The sequence below is a fragment of the Mesoplodon bidens genome (assembly GCF_964165515.1).
Source record: "Mesoplodon bidens genome assembly, chromosome: 1".
NCBI classification, from domain to species: Eukaryota; Metazoa; Chordata; class Mammalia; order Artiodactyla; family Ziphiidae; genus Mesoplodon; species Mesoplodon bidens.
Window position 1 is genome coordinate 92,706,800 of NC_138176.1, and position 25,994 is coordinate 92,732,793.

Consider the following 25,994-nt stretch of genomic DNA (forward strand, 5'->3'; position numbering starts at 1 on the left):
TTTTTCAAATGTCTTTGGCATATATATTCTCCCAGCCTGTGGCTTGTTTTCTCATTATCATCAAGATAATCAAGCATCTTTGCAGTGGAGTTTTTAATTTTAATGAAATCCAGTTTATCAATTATTCCTCTCGTAGACTGAGCTTTTTGGTGTCATATTTAAAAAGTCATCACCATACCCAAGGTCATCTAGATTTTCTCCCGTGTTATATTCTAGCGTCAAGTATGTTTTTAAAGCGAATAGAGCCCCAAACGAGAATAAAGGGTCCACACTAGGCAGGTCAGCCGCCACTTCTTATTTATCGTTGTTATCTCCAAAGACTAAAACTCAGCTTGGCACATAGCAAGTAATCAATACGTATATGTTTACCTGGATGAATGAATGTAAATGGCCTTTTTAGTCAGCATTTAAAATCCCACCAATAACGGACGCCCAGCTCGCCTCTCTTGCTCCTTTCCTGGCCTTCCGCGGAGCGGCGGGCCTCGGAGCCCCTCAGGGCCCCCTCCACTCTTGTTCGTGGCCCTCCAGGCTGCAGGTGGTAGCTTCCTTTGCTGGGGGCGGTGCCTGGACACCGGTGTCCCTCGCCTGGAACAGCCTTGCAGCCCAGAAGGAAGAGTGAAGAGCACTAGGCGGCGAAAGAGCGCGGCTTCGGGCGGCCGGGTTGGAGGCGCTCGAAGGCTCGCCGCGGGCCCCCGGGACCCTGCTGAGCGCTCGACCAAGTTGGAGAGGCGGGAGGGCGCCCAGCCGTGGAAGCGGGACACTCTGGACTGGGCCAGCCCCGGCGGAGTGGCGGCCAACAGAGCGCCCACCTGCCCCGGTCCTGCGGCGCCAAGGTAGCCGGGCCGCCGGCCGCGGGGTTTCCGAGATCCGTGCGGCTCGGCCCGAGGGCGAAGGAGAGGGAGGGCGGTCGCTGACACCGCCTCCCTTCAGTCCCAGGTCTCTGCGCGACCGAAGCCGGCAGGCTTTTCCTTCAGCTCTCGGTTTCCCGGCGGCGGCCGGAGCCGTGCCGGAAGCAGGCGGCGCCACGGGCGCCGGGGGTGAGACCTCGCCGTCCTCTGCGCCTGTTACCTGTTGCGCGCCCTTGCCGCCGAGTCTCAAGTGGGCATGTTTCAGGTGGGCAGGTCCAGCATCCCCAAACCTGCCGCCCGGAACCTGGAGGACCTGGACTCTGTGCAGCGCGTCCTCTTACACAGGTCAGTGCTGGGCCGGGGGATCCGGGAAAAGACAGCCCTCCGTTCCCAGGGATGAGGGCGAGGGGTGGGGCGACCTTTCTTTGGAGCATCTTGCGGCGAAAGTCTCGTTTGGGATTCTCCTTGGGGCGGTGCTCGCCGCGGGAGGGGAGTCGGGACCTGCCCTCCGCCCTTTCCAGAATCGGACGCTCGGGATTCACCCGCTCTGGTCGCTCCGAGGCTGGCCCCGCGCGGGACGGGGTTACCCACCCCACTGCAGAGAACACCACTTTCTCTAGAAGAGATACAACAATTAAGCAAAGCTGTTTTTTAAACACCTCTAGACTTTCTCCAGGAAAACGAGCTGAGAGGTTTGTTTGGATTTGGGCTGTGATTGGAATTAGATGGAGGCACTTTTAAACAAATCTAAATTCTATCCCCCGCTCCCAAGCACACACTCACGTACAGTCACGCGTGCGCATCCACACACGTAACTACACAAAAGAGATTTAGGAGTGCCTCTCAGAAGGATGAGAATCCCAACTTGCCATAAACTGCTACTGTATTCATTTACTCTGTCGAACCTTATGCTTTATGGAAAATAGACTAACAAATATTAAACCCCATGGTAACGGTTAGAGGTTTATGGAAGAAAAAGAACTAAGAATCCACATGGAGAGCAAATTCTATTTCCATTTTAAGATTAAGAGAGGATGGTTGAAACGCCAGGCAGCTTAATGCTGCTTTGACTCTAAGAGAGCCTGGCCTTCATAATACGTGATCTGGGAAAAACTCGCTTAGAAATATGTCAAAAGTATCTCTTGAAAGAGTAAGTGGCGCTTGGTAAATATCTGTCAGGGAGAGGCTTATGTGAGTTCTCTCATCTGTAAACGTTTCAAGTGACTCTTTTAAGTCTTTGTACAAAAGCATATGAGCTGTAGAAATCCTGTTCTGTTGGAAGTGTGAATAGAGAAGAAAGACATTTCTGTATTTGAAGAAAAAGCAATATTTTGAAGGAAAAAAACAATATTCAACATTTTTAGCCTATAAATAAATAGTATCCTGTTTTACTTATTCTGTTAGCCAAAGATAAGGTTGGAAATGAGAAAATTGGATAATGCTTATGGATTTAAAAGTATCAGACATAGTATTCGATTCTGAGGAAATAAAGGCATAAATGGAAAAAATGGCTTAGTACGTAAATAGAAAAAATGAACTTAGTAAAGAATGACATTTAAAGGTTTATACAATCCTGTTCTGTTGGAAGTGTGCAAGGAAGAAATCCAGTCTCTTCAGTTTAAAAACTGTCTTCTGAAACCTGCAGTTTTCCACAGTTGGTTTCCTTCCCCTCTCTCCCCAAAAGAGCCCCTGCCGTATACAATAAAATATTATCAAATGAGCAACTAAAAGGGGATTCTGCTAAATTCCCAAAGATAGTTCTCCCTGCATTTGAAAAAATTACAGTCCATGAATAATCCCCCAATTTATTAACTAGAAACTCATTCACAACATGACTTTGATAAAGCTGGGAGGGGTGTTTGTTTTAAATGCTTAAAACCCTGATGCAACAGAATTTCTTCATGTTTTAAATGTCAGGTGCCAAAAAATTCCAAACTGATTAACCCTGCAGGGTTTCACATCCAAAGCACAAACCTGTCTGAATGAACCAGGACAAAAGAATATGTTTAAACTACAGCCATCAAAACTGATATGATTATTTCAGAAGTAAGTAGTGGAGTGTTTCTGGAATAAACCTGCTCAGTATATGAAAAGCTACTTTATCTGAATTACAAATAACTGCACCCACATGCTATGGGAACTAATGGAATCTGAAACTTCAGTGTCTTTGTCAGTATGATGCCTACAATTCCCTATTTTTAACAATATGTGAAAATCTTTTTGCTTTTGCAATGCCTTATTTTTATCAGTGGTTATTTACTGTTTAATGTTTTCAAACACACTTATTAAAAAATTGGAAACATCTATAGAGGTTTCTGTTTCATTTCATTAAGATAGATTTTCACACAAGTTCATATTTAATCAAATGCCTTTTGCTCGTATATGTAAAGATTTGTTCAGACATAATGTAATAGAAATTAGAGAAAACAGATAACCTTTAAACTACACTCACCTACTCATTATAGTTCTCAGGCTCTAGATCAGTGCATGGCCTATTTTTTTTATGCCAGTTTTACAACATTTTCATGTTTTTCCTTTAAAACATCCCTTGTAAGATATCCACAAAATTTTGGCAATTACATTAAAGAGACCGGTAGCCTTGAGCCACAGAACATTTATAGACAAGAAAGAATAGCAGACTATTCTATTTTTACATCTTACTTTAAAGGATAACCCTTATGAGTGTTTATTTTTTAATTACTTGTATATTTTCCATTGTAAATATTGTTTTCAAAATGTAAAGCATTAAATTGCCATGCTCTTGAAAAAGATACTTCAGCCAAACCAAAACTGAAGCAAAGTTGAAAATTTTTCTCTGCATGAGGTGTTAGCTTCAAAATATGTCAATATTAAAATAACAACAGCTCAGCTTAAAATATTCAGCTATCCTACTTCTTTTATTTTTTAATTTTTTATTTATTTATGGCTGTGTTGGGTCTTCGTTTCTATGCAAGGGCTTTCTCTAGTTGCGGAGAGCAGGGGCCACTCTTCATCGCGGAGCGCGGGCCTCACACTATCGCGGCCTCTTGTTGCGGGGCACAGGCTCCAGACACACAGGCTCAGTAATTGTGGCTCACGGGCCTAGCTGCTCCGCGGCATCTGGGATCTTCCCAGACCAGGGCTCGAACACGTGTACCCTGCATTAGCAGGCAGATTCTCAACCACTGCACCACCAGGGAAGCCCTAGCCTACTTCTTGATAAAAAAGTTACATATAGGTTGTCTGAGTCAGGGAAAACTTCAGTATTGCATTTCTCAGTTATTTTTACTTAAGTAAATCAACAAATATTTGTGTCAGTCTTGATTATAGGAAGTACTCAAATAATATTAGCACTCATTAGAATTTTGCAAAGATTTTTCAAAAATTTATGCACTAGGTTACTGCAATTTAATCATTCCCTTGGAGTCCTATTCTGTTGCATACTGCATAGTTGTGGGATTTGGCAAGATTTAACTTGTCTATATTTTCCTGTTCATTCTATAATCTAAAAGGATAATACCCACTTCACAGGATGGCGGTGTGAACTTCAGGTGATATTTAATTGCTTTATAAAAGTAAAGTTCTGTGAAACAGAAGGGATTATATTTACAACTGTCCTAAAAATATTAAAACAAAACCCAAAAAGACAGCTATTCCTAAAGGCTCTGAGAAGATTCAGCTAAGTGACTTTTGCCCAGAGCCTAAAGGCTAATGTATGGTTCTGGTCCAGGCTAGAGTGCTGACATTTTGACGCCTAAGCCAGCAGAGAAAGTGAGCTAAAGGCGAGTCTCTGAAAATGTTTGATGACCTAAATTTCATGCTTTTGGCAACAGCAAAATAAGCATATTTTAAATACCTCAAATATCCAAAACTCTCAGGGGTAAAGGTGTGCCCCATTAGATAAAATTCCTGATGAATAAAATATCCTTTTAAACTCAAAAAGTAAGATCTAAAATAAATAATAAAATCAAAGCTCTTTGAAAATATGGTATATATCACACACTGCTCTGTTTCCTAATGTGTAAGACATTAGATTTTAAAGGTTATCTCAGTTGGTTCTTAGCAAGCCTGTATAGTAGGCAGGGACTATTATTGCTGTCTTCAGATGAAGAAACTGATCTTGTTCCCGGTCACTTGGTTATTAGTGACAGAATCAGGATGAGAACCTGGCTCCTCTGACTGGGGAATGCCTGGCATTTATGGATTATCAAGCATTTTCATAGTGGTTATCAAATTACTGTAGAGTTTGACAAACATAGTGGGGTTTTTTAGGTGCTTCTGAGGGCACTTGACACTCATTTATAAACTATGGTTTTTGTAAATCTCATGTGTGTCCTACTTTTTTCTTCATCAGCAGATTGTCAGGCATCAACAATTTTTGCTGCTGTGTATTCCTGTTTTAAGGAGGCCTTCCTTCCTTTTGGTTGGCAGCTACTGATCTATGGCAGTAGAACATTTTACCAAATTTGTTAGAACTTGTAAATGAAAATATAAAATGAGGATAAGTAAGAGTAAATGAATTGGGTTTGGGGCTTAAACTTTGTGCCATCTACTTTAGTTACTTTTATGTTTGCTTCTGGATTCTCATCTATATTCTGTTATTGTTCAAAGGCAGCATGCATGATCTTAGAACAAGTTCCATACATTTTTATGGGTAATTCAATTTTTATATAGGAAAATGAGAATTTTCAATCATAATGCAATTCTATAAACATAAGATTGCCAAAATGTTATTCTTATATATTATGACTCTGTCCCAAATTTGAAAAATTCCACATTACGAAGTCTGTTTTTAAAATTCTATTTTGCTGAGTCTACCAAGTTAATTATTCATGATTTTAAAATGACTGCAGTTGTCAGTATTACTACATAGTTCATGAATTATTATTTCCATGTGCACAATTAAGGTGATATGAATTAGTTCCTAACAAAACTCTGTTACATGAATTTCTTACCTTGCAATTAAATTTTTTTTAATGGACATGACCTCCTGTGGCCCTCTTTTCATTTAGTTCTCATTGCTAGCTTATATTACTATTTAGGAAAGAGCTCTTGAACCTGCTAAAGATACTAAATATTTAATTATGCTCTTATCTGGTGTATTTAATGTCAGAATTGTATTGTTTGCCTAATTGAGATGTAATCAATGGAAATAAGGACCTTATGTCTCATTTATATTAAACTAAACATATCTGGGCCTCAGAAGACGGCTGGCCATTTGTGTAGTGGAAAATAGAAAATAAGAATATACCCTGGCCTGGAAGTTCCCTGGTGGCCTAATGGTTAGGATTCTGGGCTTTCACTGCTATGGCCCAGAGTTCAATCCCTGGTCGGGGAACTGAGATCCTACAAGCCATGCTGTGCAGCCAAAAAAAAAAAGAAAGAATATACCCCGGTCTCAATCTTTTAAGTCTTCCTGCAATTGATAATTATGAAACAGACAGACAAAGTCAGTATTCTTATAAAGCCCCTGAAAATGGCATTTTATTCTTTTCCTTTTTTCATCCTCTCCAGTATATCTAAGGGTATCAAATACTCATTTAATTAGTATAAATACGATATATAAAGTTAGAAATCTGGAAATCAGATTACCATACCCTGAAAATTTAATTAAGAATTTAAAATGATTGCTATTATTTCTTCTTTTGTGAAAGATCAAGCAAAGGTGTAACTTTCTCTGGGGGCAGGGGAGGAATTTTGTTCATTAAACATACAGAAATAAAGTCGACATAACTCAGAGATTTATCTAGTGTGAAAGGACTTTTTTTTTTTTTTTTTTTTGGCCGCACTGCGCGGCATGCGGGATTAGTTCTCCGACCAGGGATCAAACTGGAGCCCCCTGCAGTAGAAGAGCAGATTCTTAACCCCTGGACCACCAGGGAAGTCCCAAGGACATTTCTTAAAAGATATACTTTTATGTGGCACTTCTTGCTCTGGTTCAACTTTGTGTAAGATCAAAGACTGAAAAAAAAAAAAAAAAACAACAGTCATGTCTTCTAAGAGTTGTCATTTGGTAGTGAAGATAGACACATTTCTAATTAGTTTAGATACTAGGCAGACTGGCAGTTAATTATACCAGAACTTTATGGGATATGTTATGAGGGGAAGATGGAAAGAGGAATTCTTACTATAAGGTAGGAAAAGAGTCTGGGAAGACTTCTTGGAAAAGGTACAGCTTAAATTGGGACTTGAAGGAAAATGTAGTGTTTCGGATAAGCAGCGCTCCACAGACAGGGAACTGTGTGAGTAAATGATCCACAGAATAGCTAATGTTTTTTGACACTTTGTGTGCTAGGTATTTTACATGCATTAACTCGCTGGATTCCAAACAGTCCCGTGAAAGAGGTACCAATATCCTAAGTCACAGGTAGGAAAAGTGAAGCTTGCGGAGATGGGTGCTGAGGCAGGGAGAGGTCTGCCTGCCAGGCTTAAAACCAGGAGGTGGGAGTGGGTTCCAGCCTGTTTGCGAAATGGTCAGTGGGACTTATAGGTATGAAGCATAGAACTGAGGTAAGGCTAAGGGCCGTGTTTCCCAAGTTTGCCTTTGAGGATCACTGGGGTTACTTTTTAAAATAGAGATTTCCAGGCCCCTCCCCTGGAGGTTCTGATCCTCTTGAAGTGGGGCAGGACCCTAAAGTCTGTATGTTTAACAAGCACCTCAGGTAAGATATTTTGATCAGCAAGTTGGACACACTTGATTAACTTAATTAATGCATAGCAGGAAATAAGGCTTCTGATTCCTAGTTGGTGCTCAATTATTTGTAGAATTGGAAATTTTTTTAAGAGACTACACAGTTTGGATTTTATTCTCTGTTTAATGGGGTGGCATTGAGACTTATAAGCAGGGTATGAAATTCTTAGATACTTATAGAAAAAAATGAAGTGTTATTTATAGTAGGAAAATGTGGAGTTTTGTTAAAATTTAAAATGTCTTTTTTCTTTTTTTACTTCCAATAGGTTGCTTTTAAAATGATGAAAGGCTAAGTATTAAAGAGGTGCCTAAAGCATTTTAATTTTAGAATGGAATCTTAGGGATTGTGGTGAGAATAAGTATGTATGTTTTAACGTGAAACATAACTATTAGTGATTCCACCTTTTAAAATAATAGGATCTCTGATTTTAAAAGTAATACATCCTTTTTTTTTTGTGACCTCAATACTGATGGAAATATTTGTTTCTCTTCCTTCCTGGTTCCACTGTCTTCAGGCTTCTGACCCCATTACTTTCTCCATCACTTTTAGCTGGCAAGGTTGCCTTCTACTTACCAGAGAAAATAAACACCATCACATGGAGACTGCCTCAGTTTCCTGAGTGAAACTGGCAAGTCAGCATCCACACCTGCACCCTCCTTTGGTACCAGCTTCAGGGAAGAGGTGTTAAACAAGGTCATAGCCCTCCATCTGTTCCTAGGGTGCCGTATCCTCCTGCCACCTCAAGAACCTCCTTTACCATTTAGGAACTAGTCCCCTGTTCTCTAATTTGAGTGGTATATGGACCTCTCTTTTCAGGAAAGACTCTTGCAGATTTCCAGGGATGACAAACTTTATTATAATTTTAAATAAACAGGCATAAGCTCTGTGCTTTATAGCTCTTACAATAAGATAAAAACAATTATATAAATTAATACAAATAAACTACAAAATAAAATTCAATAGCGAGTTTACAGTTATAAAAAAGCAAGTTTAGAAATTAATACAAGTAAAACTTAGGATATTCAAATATACATAGTTTAATGTGACAAATGAAACTAAATTGCAGCTTGAAAGTTTAAATATTTGATGGCTACTGCCCAGGTTCTTTTGAGTTCTTCATGCATATATCTCTCTGGGCCATGGGGTGACTCATCTTCCTCATCTTCACTACTCTTCTCTGTTTGGAACATAATATCCCATAATAACAAGATAAGTTAAGCCTTCCTCTAAGAAATCTGCTGTGGCCCCACATGCCCTAGTTTGTTTCCCTTTGGGTATTCCAGTAGAACTCTGTATTTATCATAGGACACTATATGTTATAAACTGCCCATTCACCTTTCAGTCTCTACCATCTACCCATGTAGTTTAAGTTGAATCCCCAGCACCCATCCATTGATATCATAAAATAACATTATATCCTTCTCTTACCTGCTACAAAAGGAACATTTCCCCATGCATTACTCTTTGAAAACATTTCTATTCACATCATAATATTCATCATACTTTATATATAAAGGTGTATTTAACTTTTCCCCTATTGTTGAATATTTAGATTGCTTTCAGCTTTTCAGTTTTACAAATTTTATAAATTTTATTTATATCCCTTATTTTCTTAGATCTCTAATAGTTGAATTACTGGGTCCTGAGGAGTAAATATAATCTAGTGGTTAATGACTTAAGTTCAGTTCTCCGTTGGCTTTGATGCCTGCTAACCATGTGACCATTAACAAGATGAATAAACTCTCTAAGTTTCAGTTTCCTTATTTTAGTATAGGGATATTTAGTTCATATATATTTATATACATATGAATAGAACAAGTAATTAGAACAATGGCTGAATCTCACTAAATGCTAGCTATTATTTTGTACTTACAAAAAATATTTGATGTAGATATTCGCAAATGACAGGTAAATTTTACCTGTTTATACTTCCAACTTCAGTGATGAGAACACTTCATCAAATTATAAAATTTTCAGTTAGAAAATGAACACGCAGTAGATTTCACAATATGGGCACCAATTTGAAGCACCTCTACAACATCTGCTTGGGAGAACTGTTAAAATGTTTGCCACTGCGAAACAATAAGAAAACCAAAGAAACAATGGCGCGTATTTACATCAACACCCAGAAGGCATTGCTTAAAGGCGTCCATTCCTTGCGCGTAAGGAGAGGTAAAGGGTAGCTTTCTTTACCTCAAGGGAAACTCAGGCGGAGCGCCTCTAAGGTTTTGGAGAGCTGTTCAGCGTAGAAACAAAGTGCAAACCGCAAGAAAACAAAACAGTGGGTCTCCGCCAGTTTTAATAAGTTACGCTGCTCCAAAGTAGTGTGTTTAGGAGAGTGGAAGTGGTTAAGTTTCAGCTTCTTCCATTCCTCCCGGATACCCTCCTGGAAGTTCAAGTTCATTGGCTCCGTTCAGTCGTCTCGGTTCTCTCAGGGAAGCTTCCTCGTCTCCCTGGCAACCTGAGCTGCCACCAATTGAAGCTGAGGATTGGTGGTCACGTGTCCCCTACCCCTTCCCGAGCGGAGGCAACATGGCGGCCCCGGCAAGCCGTAGCTGCGAGATTTGAATTACCCTACTTGTAGCTGCTGCGTCCCTGCTGATGGCGTCTCCGGCGTTGTGCGGTTCACGTCAGAGCCCAGAGGGACTCCCTGGAGACCCTTCCTCACAAGAAGAAGATGAGGATTGTGATCCTGAAGATCCGGTCAGCGACTCGGGTTCATACTCCTCTACAAGTACCGATTATGAGTAAGGTTCTCGAAGAGGGACAATTAAATCCATTCCTTCTGCCTCGAGAGTGTACACGTGGGCTGGGGGGAATTCGAGAGTGTTGGCGTGGTAGAGACTGAGTGTTTGAGGTTCTATAATAAGTGGGGTTTATTTGCACCACGTTTCAATTGTGTGGTAATGTGAGCCGAAATGACTGTGCCATTCTTTGTTACTTTAGGTTTTTGTGATTTTCAGAGGAGGAGGTTCTCTTCTTTGTGGTGGGTTCTATAATATATGAGAGTGTATCTATCTGTTAGAGTGTTCATAAAATTCTGTTCTGTCGCAGTGGCTTCTTGCTTTGGTGTCATGATCTTTGTGACTTTAACCTCATTAGTGTTTAGAGTGAAGTGCACCCTCCACGTTTTATGTCAACTATTAAAATTATGTAGATTTTTCTGGTTATAAAAATGAATATATATATAAAAGAAAGAAAATCCACCCTAGCCTCACCATCGAGAACAACCTCTCAGCATTTTGGGGGGTATTTCTGCTGTATTTTCCTATACATTCCCATGGTTTTCTTGTTTTCTATTTTAGGTTATAATGTAATTTTTAAATACAGAATATCTAAGTGTTATTTTCTACTTTCTTATCCCTAAAAATAATGAAAAAGTTATTTTTATTCACAGTACCCAATGCTACTTCAGTTTTGAAGGAATTTATCCCTTACTGCTATAGATTAGAAAAGTCAAAGTAATTAGCAGTAGCTGGAAATGACTAGCATTGAAAAGGTTCTGGTGCCAAAACATCAATCAGTGGCTGCCATATATAGTCATTTTTAGGATGACATTTTATGTGTATTTAGAAATAACAGTTACAGGTATTTAATGTGTATTTAGGAGTATCAGTTACTTGGCAATTATTTTCACCCATAGGTATGTAAAACATTTTTATCATTATCTTTAAAAGCACAAGGGAGAAAACCATCACTAATGGCTGCTTAATTATATTCTAGAGGCTTAATGAGGACAGATTATATTCTGGAAGACTTGAACAAATTTAAGGATCAACTACTTTGTACAATCTTCTACTGTGGTCGTTTAAAAAATAATTACAAAACTCATGGCTATCAAGCAAGGCTGCTGGAAGGCAGTATGGATTATGTAGAACCTTATTTGGTCTTGCTATGGGAGCCATAGACAGTGTGAGATTCAAATTCTTGCTTTCTCTACATCTTAGAATCACACATTTTTAACCCAGAGAGAATCTATAATATTCCCATGGTCACACAGCCGAATGTTGTCAGTGGAGAAATTTAAGAGACCTGAAAACCAGTTTGAGCTGCAAGTGACTGTCAATATAGAATTAATAAGTTTATCATTTTTTAGATAAAATGTCTTTAGGGTACATTCTGGTATAGTACTTTTAATAGGTTTGTTTAAGACTTATAAGAGAAAATTTTTAGATTGGTGCAGTACATCTTAACCTGGCATATTGGCAAGCTCCTGAGGAAGCTTCAGAGGTAATACTGGAGGGTGGGTTGGGTTGAGGAAACCATTGACTAGTTTCAGTATTAAAAAAAAAAAATTATTGATTTACTTATTTGGTTGCACCGGGTCTTAGTTGAGTCAGGTGGGCTCCTTAGTTGCAGCTCTCGGGCTCCTTAGTTGCAGTGCGTGGGCTCTTTAGTTGTGGCATGCAAACTCTTGTGGCATGCATGAGGGATCTAGTTCCTTGACCCGGGATTGAACCTGGGCCCCCTGCACTGGGAGCACGGAGTCTTATCCACGGCGCCACTAGGGAAGTCCTGACTAGTTCCAATGTTGAAATAACAGAAATCATACATTTACTTGCAATAATGCCATGCTTTCTTTGCTTTGGTTTACAATTACCCAACTCATTGAAGCCACATTGGTTCATGTTGGCCAAAGTCATCCGTTTTATGACTTAAATTTTTGATTTTTCAGAGTAACTTGTTTATTGTTGTGAGTTTTAAAGCCTTGACTGATGGAGAGAAAAAAAAGGATACTTTAAAAAGAGAATTTAGCTATAAAATGCTAAGGAGCTTCCACTGACAATAAGAAGAATGACTGGAGAAGAAGGAAAATATGTCCTTTAATTTTTTTTTCTGGGTTTTTTTAAACAACTTTACTGAAGTATAATTGACATACAATAAACTGTACATGTTTGAAGTGTACGGTTAAGTTTTGATAAGTTTTGACATGTATACATCTGTCAAGATAATGAACATATCCATCTCGTCCAAAAGTTTCCCCGTTTGCCTCCCTCATACTACTCATGCCTGCCTCACTCTTCATAACCACTAATCTGCTTTCTGTAATGATAGCTGAGTTTGTGTTTTCTAGAGTCTTATAAAAATGGAGTTATGTAGTATGGACTCCCTTTTTTGTCTGGCTTCTTTTAATCAGCATAATTATTTTGAGACCATTCATTTTGTTGCCTATATGTTGTTCGTTCCTTTTTATTTCTGAATAGGATTTATTTCTGAACAGGATTCCATTTATTTCTGAATAGGATTTCCTTTTTATTTCTAAATAGGATTCAGCATAATTATTTTTTTCCTTGTGATTATTCAGCATAATTATTTTGAGACTCATTCATGTTGTTGCCTAGATGTAGTTCTTACCTTTTTATTTCTGAACTGGGTTCCATGGATATATCAAAATTTATCTTTTTCTTGGGTTTTAACTTGGGAATGTGCTACTCGAAGAATAAAAATATTTCATTCAAAGTTGTGATGCAATATATTAATATCAATTTAGTATAATATTTTCCTTTTTCTCTCCTGCTCTGAACCTTGACTTTTTCCTTTTAATTTAATTTTTCTTTTATCAAATTATATAGATTAAAAAGTCAAATAGTATGTAACTAGGTTTATGATGAGAAATGGTAATTCTCTGCCAGCATCTCTGTATGCTTCCAGCTCAGCATGTTTGAAGAGAATTCATTGTCTGCCTTGTTTCTCCTGTAGTGTTGCCCATCTCATTTGCTGACCTCACTCTCTTCTTACTCAGGTCCTCAGATCTACTAAGTCTCCAGCCCTGTTGACTTGCTTTTCTGATATCCACCCCACCACCTCCTCCTGCTTCTCACAGGCACTGCCTTGCGTCTCCCATACACCAGTTGTCTAACTGGTCTGGGTGCCTCTAATTTCTCCTGTTTTCAGTCTTTCTCCCATACAGCTGCCAGAGTTTGCTTTCTAAATAATTTTTCTCTTAGAGAACCTACTACAAAAAGATATAATGTGGCAGTTTGGATCAAATATAGAATTAAACACATGCATGAATATTACCAGCGAAGCTAACTAAAATGAAGTAGATATCCACCTGCTTAACCAGGTCATCCCTGTGATCAGGAGGAGAAGGCCAAGGTTTAAAAACTAACAGTAATACTTCAGGTTTGTTTGCTGATGACTGTATTATTCAGAGAATTCAACCACTTCAATTACAATGGAATGTCTTTATAATGTAGCCTGAAATAACTGAGACTTTTGAAAATGAAACTAATTCTGTTAGTATTCATAGCACATCTGCAGTGTCAGAATAATTTTTTCAACAGATTATTATGAGAGGCATCCTGGTACAGAGTAATAAGTACTAGATTAAGAGTAGGAGTCAGACAACCTGAAAGTGTTAACATTTTCATTTCATCAAGTTTTCTCTGGTCTTGAGGGATTCAGAATTAGGAGAATTCTTGGTTATAATTTACTGTTTTACAAGATGTCTCAAGACTGCTATATACTAAGGGGCAAGTACTTAAAGAGAAAATAAAGGCTGAATGTGTAAGCATTTCTACCTCTTTGGAAATGAAGTCTTTGTGTAGATGACCTAGAAAAGACATGCTTTTCTTTAACACGAAAACTATCTTCCTGGTACTGGGAAACTTGATGGGCCTTCATCTATTTTGACTTTTATTTCAAAATTTAAAATATTAGGACAATTGTGTTAGGGCAGTGGAACTGTATGATACTATATGATACTATAATATCATATAGTATCTGTATAATACTATACAGATACTGTATGTATCTGTATGATACTATAATTATACTATAATGGTGGATGATACATGTCACTTTACATTTGTCCAAACCCATAGATTGTACACCACGAGAGTAAACCATAATGTAAGTTGTGGATTTGAGGTGATTATGTTGTGTCAATGTAGGTTCATCGATTGTAACAAATGTACCACTCTGGTGAGGGATGTTGATAATGGAGGAGGCCATGCAAGTGGGGGGACAAGGAGTATATGGGAAGTCACTCTACCTTCTGCTCAGTTTTGCTGTGAACCTGAAACTGCTCTAAAAAAAGAAAAGTCTTTTAAATCATTTTTCTACTCAAAAGCTTGATGGCCTCCCAAATAAACTCCAGATTCCTTAGGATGCTTTTTAAAGCTCTTTTAGATCTGTCCCTAGCCTATCTGATCTCATCTTTGATGATCTTCCTTTAAGTCACCTGTATTCCTGTTTGTCTTAGCTCTGGCCACTATTTAAAAAACATCCAAGGGAATTAATTCCCTGGCTGTCTAGTGGTTAGGACTCTGCACTTCCACCACAGAGGACATGGGTTCAATCTGTGGTTAGGGAACCAAGATCCCACGAGACGTGTGGTGTGGCCAAAAAAAAAAAAAAAAAATCCTAGACTGAGTGGCTTATAAACCATAGCAATGTATTTCTCACAGTTCTGGAGGCTGGAAGTCCAAGATCAGGATATCAGCATGGTCAGGTTCTGGTAAGTGCCCTCTTCCAGGTTACAGACTGCAAGTTCTCATTGTATTTTCACATAGCAGAGAGGAGAAGCAAGTTCCCTGGGTCTCTTATAAGGCCACTAATCCCGTTCATGAGGGCTGCACCCTTATGACTTCATCCAATTCTAATTACTTCCCAAGGGCCCCACCTCCTAACACCATCCCATTGGATGGAAATGTTTCAATATATAAATTCTGGGGGAACATAAACATTCAGTTCATAATATTACTACACTGAAATATTCACCCATTCTCATTCCTAACATTTTCTTTCATACCTACACTTATACGTATTGATACTTTGTTCTCTGTTTGAAACACCTTTTCTTCCTATCTCTGCTTGTCACAATCATTCAAGTTTTCATTTAAGTGCCACCTTCTCCTAGGACCTTATTTGATCCCTCTTAGACTTAATTTCTCCCATAACATTTTTCTCCTATAGCAGTTTTCATTCCTCACTTTTGTCACTTGCATTTCAGCTAGGTGATGAGCTCTCTGTCCACCTGACATCTTTAAAAGCACAATAAAGCCCTATCAAAAAATGATTTGCTGGTCTTTGATTTCGGCTACTAGAGTTAGATCGTATCCTTCACTTAGTGATGTGTAGACATGCCCTGTTTAGCAGAAGGGCTGGGGTAGGGAATGGGGTCATTATTAGCATAGTTCTAGTGAAGATGTGTTCCTGATGTAAAAATTTATTTCATGCATTGACTACACAATTAGTAGTTCACTGGCAGATCCCTTCTTCTCTGACATGCTCCACATTTGTTCCAGTGGTAACTGGCTGGGCTAGAAGCAGCATCATCAGCTCCCACCAGGTTCCCCACCTCCTCAAGCTGCTGTAACAGCTAGCATAGATTTTAACCCTTAAAATCATGGTTTCCTTTTAGAAAACAATCAAAAGACTTCGGGGATGAAAATTAGATATTGCTGGTAGACAGAACACAGAAATGAAAACACAGAAAAGCATTAGGCAGACCCGTACTTACTGAACAAGCCCCAGATAGAATCCATGATAATTTGTCATGGTGTTTTTATTTTGTGTGGTTTGTCTCTATACCTAGGATTGTCCTGCTGTACCTTAATAAGCACTATATAACTATGTAACTACATGTGTTGGCCACTTTGGTAAAGCACATTGTGCTTTCCCCACTAAAATGAAAAAAAAGAAAAAAAAGTATTATAACAGGTTTGAAGTAGTAACAAAAGTCTGTTTTCCTTAAGGAAATGTGCCATGAGGGCTGGCTATTTTGTTAATGTTTTTTCTTGTGGTGGCCAAGGAAATTGTGATACTACTTCATTTGGTGAAAAATGCTGACATTAACGCAACTAAGGACCTGAGAGATTCAATAACTTAGAAGAAGAAAAAAAGATTTAGTGTCAACATAGAATTTTGAAACACCTGAGTAACTGAGAAACTTAAAAGCATTATCTGAAGTTCATTTTCTTTAATATACTGTTAGAGCTTATGTAAGTGAACTTGTTTATTTGCAAATTAGAAAGTTTTTCTTTGGTAAGAAGGACTCTGCTCACATTTACCACATCATTTAGGGCCTTGAAACCAATTATAGTGCTGTCAAACTTTGCAGGCAGACTATAAGTATACAGTTATTTCTGTTTAGAGCAAAGTAGAATGCACAAAATAAAGATCTCATTGAAAGACATTTGCACAATGACAGCTTTGCAGCTTGCACCATAGGCTCTCAGAAAAAAAAGAAAGAATATTTATATTAATATTGATTAATGTAACCCATGTATTATAAAAATATTAATTAAAACTGCTAGATTTAATTCTTTTTTAAAAATAAATATTTTAGACTTCCCTGGTGGTGCAGTCGTTAAGAATCCACCTGCCAATGCAGGGGACAAGGGTTTGAGCTCTGGTCCAGGAAGATCGCACATGTGGCAGAGCAACTATGCCCATGCGCCACAACTACTGAGCTCACGTGCCACAACTACTGAAGCTCACGTGCCTAGAGCCCATTCTCCACAACAGGAGAAGTCACCACAAGGAGAAGCCTGCGCACTGCAACGAAGAGTAACCCCTGCTCGCTGCAACTAGAGAACGCCCACAAGAAGCAATGAAGACCCAACGCAGCCAAAAATAAATTAATTAATTAATTAAAAAAACTTTAAAAAATATTTTATTTTGGAATACATTTAGATTTACAGAAAAGTTGAAAAGATAGTACAGAGAATTCATGTAAATTCTTCACCCAGTTTTTCTCTGATGTTAACCTTTTACACAAATAGGGTACATTTTTCAAAACTAAGAAATTAACATTACTATAATACTGTTAACTAAACTCTAGACTTTATTCAGATTTCACCATTCCCCTACTTATGTCCTTTTTCGATTCCTGGATCCAATCCAGGGTATCATATGGCATTTAGTCATCACATCTCCTTAAGTCTCCTCTGGTCTGCAGTAGTTTCTCAGTCCTTCCTTGTTTTTCATAACCTTGATCACTTGGTTAAGGTGATGTCTGCCAGGTTTCTTCACTGTGAAGTCGCTGTTTTTCATTTTCCATACTCTGTTCTTTGAAAGCATGTCACTGAGTCCAGTCTACACTAAAGAGGAGGAAAGATTAAGCTCCATCTCCTGGAGTGAAGAGTGTCTATATATAATATTAATTTCATTATTAATAAATAGTTACAATGAAAAGTTGGCGGTTTTGCTTTATTGTTGTTTTTAATACACCCCCTCCATTATAATAGAACTAGTTTGAGAGTACAGTCTTTCCAACTCTGTTAAACTTTCTGATACATTAATCAGTTATGCTCTTGATGTTTTTTCTAAATAGGAAGTAATCACCTGTAGTAGGAATAAGGAACCTTTTGGGAATCCTGAACTGTGGCCTTAAAGGCAGTATCTAGTTTTGGTTCATATCTTACCAGCACTTAGCCTGGAATCTAGTAAATAGAGATCATTGGAGACATCTTCATTTATTGCTAGGGGTTGGAAAAGTGCAGAGGTACAGGAGCTATATCTAATAAAGGTGTAAGTTTCTCTCCAGTTCTGACTGTGGTGCAAGAGGATGGGAACTGTCATTTATTTGGCCTTTACCATGCCAGGCACATTATTTTATTTGCTGTTGATAACAGCCCTGTGAGGTAGCTATAATCTGTTTTCTGGAAAAGGAAACCTAAAGCTTAGAAAAGTGAAAATCTCAATAGAACTGTGTTTGAACCAAGGTCTGTGACCTCTCAGGTCATTTTCTTTTTACTATATGTTTTGCCTTCTTTTTCAGTTTCCTATGTTCATTTCCTTGTCTTTATTCCTGTCTCTTTTCTCCCTTCTTTTAATTTCTCCCTTTTAAAAAAAATTTCTTCTGCTTAAAGTGAAATATTTTTTAAATAGCTTAAGAAAGTGGATCTCATTCATTGCTGGTAGAAATGTGAATTGGTATAGTCTTAGGGTAAAGACACCTATCTATCTATCTATCTCTCTATCTATCTATCTATACCCCTACATAAAAGAATGGTTACTGTATTGCTGTCCATAGGGGCAAAAAAAAAAAGAACACAAAGCTTATCAGTAGGTGAGTGACCAAATGTGCTACATCCCTCATGCTACATCCCTTAATGTAGCCAGTAGAGGTTTTTAAATTGTTTTTTTAGTGATAAATGATAAAGGGGTGTGTGTGTGTGTGCGTGTGTGTGTGTATAGATTCCACTCACTTTTTCAAAACAAACAGTAACAAATAACCCTATATATGTTTTATATGATTATAAGAACACAGATTAAAAAAATTTTTTTATTGAAGTATAGTTGATTTATGATGTTTGTTTTTGGTATACAGCAAAGTGATTCAGTTATACATATATATCTATATTGTTTTTCATATTCTTTTCCATTATGCTTTATCACAGGATATTGAATATATCAGTAGTTCCCTGTGCTATACAGTAGGACCTTGTTGTTTAGAACACAGATTTTTAACATGTCAGTGAAAGGTAGGAAGGGAGAATGACATGTATGATAATTACGTGCCCATTTATATAAAATGAGTCTGTGCTTATGTGTGCATGAAAGTACAGTCACCAACTAGAAATCTAGTCAACACCAGTTCTTTCCTCTCCCTCATCATCGCATCTAATCAGTCTCAACGTCCTGGTGATTTTCAAGCATTTCTCAAATGTTTTTCCTACTTTCCATTTCCTCTACAATTGCCTTAGTTATCATCTTTGGTTGGACTACGGAAACAGCCACCTAAATGGCCTCTTATCTTTTTTTTTAATTAATTAATTAATTAATTTTTGGCTGCCTTGGGTCTTTGTTGCTGCATGGGCTTTCTCTAGTTGCGGCGAGCGGGAGCTACTCTTAGTTGTGCACAGGCTTCTCATTGTGGTGGCTTCTCTTGTTGTGAAGCATGGGCTCTAGGCGCGCGGGCTTCAGTAGTTGTGGCACATGGGCTTAGTTGCTCCACGACGTGTGGGACCTTCCCTGACCAGGGCTCGAACCCGTGTCCCCTCAATTGGCAGGCAGATTCTCAACCACTGCACCACCAGGGAAGCCCCTGGCCTCTTATCTTGAATCTTGTCCACCCCAATTCCTTCTTCTATTGTCCTGTCAAAGTAGATCTATTCAGGGATTTCTAACATGTAAACCCCTCTACCTAAAACTCTTCATTGATGCTCTCTTACCTACACAACAAAACCCAAAACCTTTGCCAGGGTCCAAAAGGGCTTGCAAAATTACAACTTGCAAAATTAGACTTCTCCTCTCATTCCCCACCTCACCACCTCCACTCTGGCAACCGCAGACGAGCTTTAGTTTTCCACATAGGCCATGGGGACTACCCCTCAAGGCCTTTGCTTGTGCTGGTACTTCTGCTTGGGATTCTCTTCTTGTCTTCCCCCTCAGCTCCCCAAGCCCTCCTCCCCAGACAATTGTTGCTTTAAAACTCACCTCTGGGGTCTCCTCTGCCAGAAGTCTCCCTTGACCTCATCCTCAGCCCCAGGCTAAGCTGGATGACCTCTCTTTTGCACCTACCATGTGTATTGTCATGAATTCCTTCTCAGTTTCTCTTCCCCACTAGACAAGGGAAGGAACTGAGGTTTTCATCTTTGTAATTCCAGTACTGTCCACCATGCCTGGCACTGTTTATTTGTTCCACAACTGAATGCCACCCCCTGTGGCACCTCCACCTGCAGGGATCTTTAAATCATAACCAAAAAGTGGTTTTGCATTCATATTTTAGAGAATAAGTGACTTCCCTGGTGGTCCAGTGGTTAAGACTCTGCACTTCCACTGCAGGGGGCCCGGGTTTGATCCCGGGAGCTAAGATCCTGTGTGCCACACCACACTGCCCCCCCCCAAAAAAAAAGTATAAATTCCAAATTTTAGAGAATTAGGTGAACCATCTTCATGTTTAGCAGAGAGGGAAAAATGTTTCTTTGGTGTCACATATCTCTCATACAAACGACAGACCAGATTAAAAGGGTGAGATTATAAAGCAAGTAAATTTCATTCATTTTCTAATTAATATATATCTTCATAAGTAATTGTGTTTAATTATGGTATTTTCATTGTGCCATTTTATTTTATTTTTTAATTAATTAATTAATTAATCTTTTGGCTGCGTCGGGTCTTAGTTGTGGCAGGCGGGAATTTTTGTTGCGATGTGCAGGCTCTTCCTTGTACTACGTGGGCTTCTCTCTAGTTGTAGCATGCGGGCTCCAGAGCATGTGGGCTCTGTAGTTGTGGTACACGGTCTCTCTAGTTGTGGTGTGTGGGCTTAGTTGCCCTGTGGCATGTGGGATCTTAGTTCCCCAACCAGGGATCGAACCAGCGTCCCCTGCATTACAAGACGGATTCTTTTTTTTTTATTACATATTTATTGGAGTATAATTGCTCTACAATGGTGTGTTAGTTTCTGCTTTATAACAAAGTGAATCAGTTATACATATACATATGTTCCCATATCTCTTCCCTCTTGCATCTCCCTCCCTCCCACCCTCCCTATCCCACCCCTCCAGTTGGTCACAAAGCACCGAGCTGATCTCCCTGTGCTATGTGGCTGCTTCCCACTAGCTATCTACCTTATGTTTGGTAGTGTATATATGTCCATGCCACTCTCTCGCTTTGTCACAGCTTACCCTTCCCCCTCCCCATATCCTCAAGTCCATTCTCTAGTTGGTCTGTGTCTTTATTCCTGTCTTACCCCTAGGTTCTTCATGACATTTTCTTTTCTTAAATTCCATATATATGTGTTAGCATACGGTATTTGTCTTTCTCTTTCTGACTTACTTCACTCTGTATGACAGACTCTAGGTCTATCCACCTCATTACAAATAGCTCAATTTCATTTCTTTTTATGACTGAGTAATATTCCATTGTATATATGTGCCACATCTTCTTTATCCATTCATCCGATGATGGGCAGTTAGGTTGTTTCCATCTCCGGGCTATTGTAAATAGAGCTGCAATGAACATTTTGGTACATGACTCTTCTTGAATTATAGTTTTCTCAGGGTATATGCCCAGTAGTGGGATTGCTGGGTCATATGGTAGTTCTATTTTTAGCTTTTTAAGGAACCTCCATACTGTTTTCCATAGTGGCTGTACCAATTCACATTCCCACCAGCAGTGCAAGAGTGTTCCCTTTTCTCCATACCCTCTCCAGCATTTATTGTTTGTTAATTTTTTGTTGATGGCCATTCTGACTGGTGTGAGATGATATCTCATTGTAGTTTTGATTTGCATTTCTCTAATGATTAATGATGTTGAGCATTCTTTCATGTGTTTGTTGGCAGTCTGTATATCTTCTTTGGAGAAATATCTATTTAGGTCTTCTGCCCATTTTGGGATTGGGTTGTTAGTTTTTTTGTTATTGAGCTGCATGAGCTGCTTATAAATTTTGGAGATTAATCCTTTGTCAGTTGCTTCATTTGCAAATATTTTCTCCCATTCTGAGGGTTGTACAAGATGGATTCTTAATCACTGGACCACCAGGGAAGTCCCTGTGCCATTTTAAATTATGGTACATTGTTATCTAAATTTTTTATGGTGGGGACACAGTTATTTAGACTCATCAGAGTAAAACTACAGAGATATTAAATACTGATTTCTGCAGGTACAGACAGATATAGTCAAAACAACTGATATGGTGAATAATCCACAGTAAGTAGTGCTAAGTGCCTAAAATGATTCCACACACTGGGAACCAGCAAGTGCCAAAGAAATGTTAGTTTTGATATCTGGGGATAGTTATGCCTTTTTTTTTTAACCATTCATATATAGTTGAAAATTCTATGTTAATTACCAACTACAGACCAACGTAGTGGTTAGTTTCTGATTAATAGAATAGTGCATTTTTTGGATGAATTTTCACAGTATTTAGAAAGAGACACTTGACTTTTAAGTTAAAAAGAACCAGGATTGCTAATAAACACTGCAGAAAACAGATGTCTTCTAACTGATTGAATGATTAGAACACAAATTACATCGTGCCAGGATATTACAACTCATGTTTCTGAAAAGTCTCTCCACATGTTAGTTCTTCCACTGTAACCAGTTTTGCTTTAAAGAATAGCAGTTTGAAAGGTAAGCTGTTCGTAACATTGAACAGGGTAGAGTTCGTGGTTAGGTCTGTTACCCTAAGATGGGTATTTTTGTTTTTTAATGCTGTTTGAATCATTTTAATAAAAATAATTTTGTGTTTTTCAATGGCCTACTTCCCAGTTAAAAGTTTTTTATAATCAAATGATGAATCATGTAATGTGTGGTTTACTTTTCTTACTACAATTATTCATTAAAAGGAATTTTATGAAATTATAGGCTACAGAAGTGATTATTATTAACTGTGATTACAAACTATTTGTTTTCAGCAAAGATTTTAGTTCGTGGTGGGTGAATGTTCCTTTTTTGAAAACTTATTATATAAACAAAGTGTTTTAATACTGGTAGGCTTTCACTTTTGTTTTAACATGTCAGCCATGCTGAATAATTTCTTTGCACATAGGATATTTTTATGTGCAACTTCTGAATGTCTCACATCTGTGTATATAATTGTATAATCAACTACTAATGTAAATCATTGTCCAGTGAAATTGTCTAAAGTGAACAGTAACCACACAGGGACTGAATTAAATTTAAAAAACAAAATAGAACCTTAGATTCTAGAAGGGGGCCATCTCTTTTTTAATTTTTCTTTTCTATCACTATGCCATTTTGATTCCATCTCCTCCAGCCCCAGTTCTTCAAGGCTCTACAAAAAGCATTCTACAGGAAATAATGTTGATGCTCACAATAAATTAGAATCAGTGAGGAGACTCTGAAATAATCAAAGAACTTTCACCCTTCCCATCTCCCCGCACCTCAACCCCTACCCTCACCTGCCAGCCGGAAAGGCATAACTGTTTTTCCCATGTTTGGCTGCGATTTAGATTATCTTTTCTCTTTTTCACAGTGACCTGGAGCCTGAATGGCTGGACAGTGTGCAGAAGAATGGAGAGCTATTTTATTTGGAGTTGAGTGAGGATGAAGAAGAAAGCCTTCTTCCTGAGACACCTACTGTGAACCATGTCAGGTTCAGCGAAAACGAGATTATTATTGAAGAGGATGATTACAAAGAAGGAAAAAAGTATGAACCCAAACTCAAGCGGTTTACCAAGATTTTAAAAAGTAAAAAACTTTTACCCAAGCGCTATAATAAAAAAAATAGCAATGCCAGTGGGCCAGTATCCATTCTAAAGCATCAGTCCAATCAGAAAACAGGAGTTGTTGTCCAACAGCGGTACAAAGATGTGAACGTTTACGTGAACCCCAAAAAGCTAACTGTCACAAAAGCCAAAGAGCAGCTCAAGCTTCTGGAAGTACTGATTGGGATTATTCATCAGACCAAGTGGAGCTGGAGAAGAAGTGGAAAACAGGGCAGTGGAGAGAAGCTTGTGGTCCATGGCCTGCTGCCAGGAGGATCTGCTATGAAGAGTGGTCAGATATTAATTGGTAAGTCCTGCTGGTCCTTGTTTGCAGGGTTAATGGTTGATGATGCTTTGTGAGGAAAGTGATCAAACAGACTTATACCCAGTGTCTCAACCAATTAAGGACTGCCTGACGGTATTTGGGACAGTAGTGAAATTGGAAGGATTGTGTACTGCAATGCACAGCATTCTTAAGACAAGCACTTTAGTGCATTGAATACACATGTGTGCCTTGTTAGGCCAGGGAACAGCTTAACTAATTTTCAAGTTTTTATATAATTTTATTTCATCTTGGTTTTCTTTGCTGACAAGAAAAAGAAAAGTTGACTGTACAGTGATAATTTAGGTTTGAATGACCTATATCCAATAACATGATACAAAAATATATAACTTATGAATAAAAATACTTTAAAATTGTATGCTTGCACTTAAGTGCCCCGAGTTCTTAGAGTAGTTTTAAACTGTTTCCTATGGCATATATAGCAACATTGGTGTTATACGTAAATTTCCTTTTAAGGGTGCTTGTCATAAAATATCCCACCAATTTTGAGGGGAAAATAAGAAATCCACAAGTTATTCTGAATATATGTTAAGATGAGCATTTTGTGTTGCTGATACATTTTAAGCTGTTGGGTATGTTTGAGTTAGTAGCAAAGATAGATTAGTTACCTAGAGATAGATTAGTTACCCAGAGATAGGTTAGTTACCCAGAGATAGATTCATTACCCAGAGATAGATTCATTACCCAGAGATAGGTTAGTTACCCAGAGATAGACTAGTTACCCAGAGATAGACTAGTTACCTAGAGATAGACTAGTTACCCACAGATAGATTAGTTACCCAGAGATAGGTTAGTTACCCAGAGATAGATTCGTTACCCAGAGATAGGTTAGTTACCCAGAGATAGGTTAGTTACCTAGAGATAGACTAGTTACCCACAGATAGATTATTTACCTAAAGATAGATTAGTTAAAGCTGAGGAGGATATGTTGTTAACAAAACTTACAGGTAGTAACAGTTCTCCAAGCTGATGGTCTTAAGTTGACCCAACCTGAGAGATTTTGATAAAGGAACTTTTATAGATTCTTTAGAAACATTTCAAAATATTTCTTTAAGTCCAAATTTTTTGTTTGTTCATTGATTCATTAGATAATTTTTTGAGCACCTGCTAAATGCCAGGAGCACGAAGATTACTCTAATGATCCAGTTACTCCTCCTAAGGAGCTCATGCTGTAGTGGAGCTCACGTAGGGTCAGAAATAAGCAGACAGTTTCCCACAGTGTGATAAGTGCCATGATAAGGGTTTGCAGGGAGGAACCCTGTAGGAAGGGCATCTGTGCAAAGCGTGTATTCCACATGGTTGCAACAAGATCTCCACATTCTCTTCTTACAGTGTGATGTTGATACTCCTCCCATGGAGAGTTATGGTATGTGTGTGTGTCTCTGTGCCCCACTGCCCTGGCCTTGAATCTGGGTGGGCCTGTGACCACAGCTTAATGGGTACTGTACACACAGACTTAAGGAGTGGGCTTATAAAAGGGGATGCACCTTCTGCCTGTCCCCATTCTGGGAGGAAGGCCAGGCCACATGAAGAGGCCCTGAGTCGTAGCATTCTGGCTGATAGCCCCAGCTGAGGCCCCAGCCACGCTCAGGAACAGCCATCAGACGTGAGTGAAGAAGCCGTCCCGGTAACTCCTGCCCCAACCATCTGGCTGCGGCTACACAAGGAACCCTGAGTGATAACCTCAGCTGAGCCCCATCGACCCCAGAACCGGGAGAGACAATAAATGGTGGTGGTTGTTTCTTTCGTTTTTTTTTTTTTTAATTGAGATATAATTGACGTATTACATTACATTAGTTTCAGGCGTACACCATAATGATTTTATATTTGTTTATCCTCCGAAATGATCACTGCAGTAAGTCTAGTTAACATCCATCTCCACACATAGTTACAAAGGATGGCTGTCGTTTGAAGCTACTGAGTTTTTTGGGTGATTGCTTATGCAGTAATAGGTAACTGGAACAGGAGCTAATGCATACTTACATTCTCTCAGGTCCTCACCTTCCTT

At 38.8% G+C, this 25,994-nt stretch overlaps 1 protein-coding gene across 3 annotated transcripts in view; it reads left to right on the forward strand.

The window, feature by feature from the left end:
- Positions 1 to 1,104: 1,104 nt before the first annotated feature.
- INTU (inturned planar cell polarity protein) overlaps positions 1,105 to 25,994 on the forward strand; it is a gene marked incomplete at its 5' end in the record, with an annotated part of 79,010 nt that continues 54,120 nt past the window's right edge. For 2 of the 3 annotated variants that reach the window (XM_081240845.1, XM_081240846.1), the window contains 2 exons: positions 10,057 to 10,266; positions 23,412 to 23,950. In XM_081240845.1, coding sequence (XP_081096971.1) covers positions 10,121 to 10,266; positions 23,412 to 23,950 — 685 coding nt within the window. Of the gene's footprint in view, positions 1,194 to 10,056; positions 10,267 to 23,411; positions 23,951 to 25,994 lie in introns of those variants that run through there. The other variant, XM_081240847.1, reaches the window with a different exon arrangement.